The sequence below is a fragment of the Diaphorina citri genome, unplaced genomic scaffold, assembly GCF_000475195.1.
Source record: "Diaphorina citri unplaced genomic scaffold, Diaci psyllid genome assembly version 1.1 scaffold11403, whole genome shotgun sequence".
Classification (NCBI taxonomy): domain Eukaryota; kingdom Metazoa; phylum Arthropoda; class Insecta; order Hemiptera; family Psyllidae; genus Diaphorina; species Diaphorina citri.
In genome coordinates, this window is record NW_007388775.1 from 1 (window position 1) to 1662 (window position 1662).

At 42.0% G+C, this 1662-nt stretch overlaps 1 protein-coding gene across 1 annotated transcript; it reads right to left on the reverse strand.

Annotated features, from left to right (window-relative positions):
- Positions 1–449: 449 nt before the first annotated feature.
- Positions 450–1278, reverse strand: LOC103522808 (regulator of telomere elongation helicase 1 homolog; the record flags this gene model as incomplete). Its single annotated transcript, XM_008487901.1, has 2 exons — positions 450–695; positions 1097–1278. Coding segments are annotated over 2 exons (428 nt in total), but the record flags the coding sequence as incomplete, so codon positions are not given.
- Between the last annotated feature and the right edge of the window lie 384 nt (positions 1279–1662).

Consider the following 1662-nt stretch of genomic DNA (forward strand, 5'->3'; position numbering starts at 1 on the left):
AATTAATTCAAGTTTTTTAAGCCACAGGTTGCCCAAATTTTGCAGACAACTTCCATAATTACCTTCCAAACTAATTACTTTGGCTGTTTTTTCCCTTAAGAAAAACTGTGATGCAATCACCATTTTGAGAGTTCCTTACTTACATTGAATACATTGTACTTAAAGCTGCACCATACCTTAACTGCCCCTGAATTGTTGGGGTTGGACACATCTGGATGTATGCACAACTGGTCCCGAGGTTTTCTCCGAGCAAGAATCCAACCGGCCACCGAGCACTTACAAGGCATTGTTGTCTGGCCAATTATGGCTTTTTCCAGTCCCAATCAGACTTAGTCATCGGGTTAATGTTTGGACTGTTGTGAGAAGCTTGTCAGGGAATGGGGGCTAAAACACCCATCACTAAAAACATTAGCAGCTACATACAGGGTGTTCAAAAAAAATCTACTCACATTCAACTCAATTTCCTGAGTCTTCCTTATCCGCTGGTCCAGGAGGTAATTGTACGGGAGAAAAATGACATCCGCATTCTTCTGCAGCTCCTTGGTTGCAAAGTAAGGGCAGCATTTCTTCTTCTTTCCTTTCTTCACCAAATCCTCAATGTCCCCAATCTCTATCCCAAGGTCAATAACCTTGGTGGATACTTCCTCGTAGTACTTGCACGATCGGTTCGATACCAGGGCACGACACATTGCTTTCTAAAAAAGAAGAAAAAAGAATTAATTCAAGTTTTTTAAGCCACAGGTTGCCCAAATTTTGCAGACAACTTCCATAATTACCTTCCAAACTAATTACCTTGGCTGTTGAAATTCCATACTTCGGCTGGGATTGAACCCACGCCCTCCTGTTTACCAGACGAGCGCCTTGACCACTACACCACCGAGGCAGGTAGAAGTACTGTTGTTTAGAAGTCAAAGAGAGGAGGATAGGAGAAAGCCAGTCGTTCTGAAACGAACCTTATCTGTTTAGACTAAAGTTTACGCTGGGCGTAAATCGAACTCGAGACCTAGGGCTTACAACTTACAAGGCGGGCTCTCAATCACCATTTTGAGAGTTCCTTACTTACACTGAACACATTGTACTTAAAGCTGCACCATACCTTAACTGCCCCTGAATTGTTGGGGTTGGACACATCTGGATGTATGCACAACTGGTCCCGAGACCCAAGTGTGGACACTTTCACATGTGTGTACTCGGTTTTCTGTAACTCCTGCAGGACTTGGTTCAACTGGGAGTGAGTACGGGATGAGTAGAGAGCTCTCGGAGCACGGAATTTGTCCTCTGGAAATACAGAATTATTGGGACAAATTAAGTTCCAAGTTTCCATAAAAAAAAAGGTTTGCAAAAGGGCACTGTACTGAGATACTATCATTCTTAAGTTGAAGAGAAAAGGAGCACAGGCTATAAGAAAGTCAGCCATTTTAAGAATGAACCTTACCTGTTTAGGATAAAGTTTACCCCAGGTGGGAATTGACTGTGCAACAAGCGCTTACAAAGCAGGCATGCTACCCCATACATACTGCTGGTGGTTTTATAGTGTGGATCTTAAGAGGGGCTGGTTAAAATCCTAGCAAAAAAGACAAGCTATAAGAGTGTGATGGAACTTATACATAGTCAAAGGAATCTGTCTCTCTCAGAAAAAAAAAAAAAAAAAAAAAAAAAAAA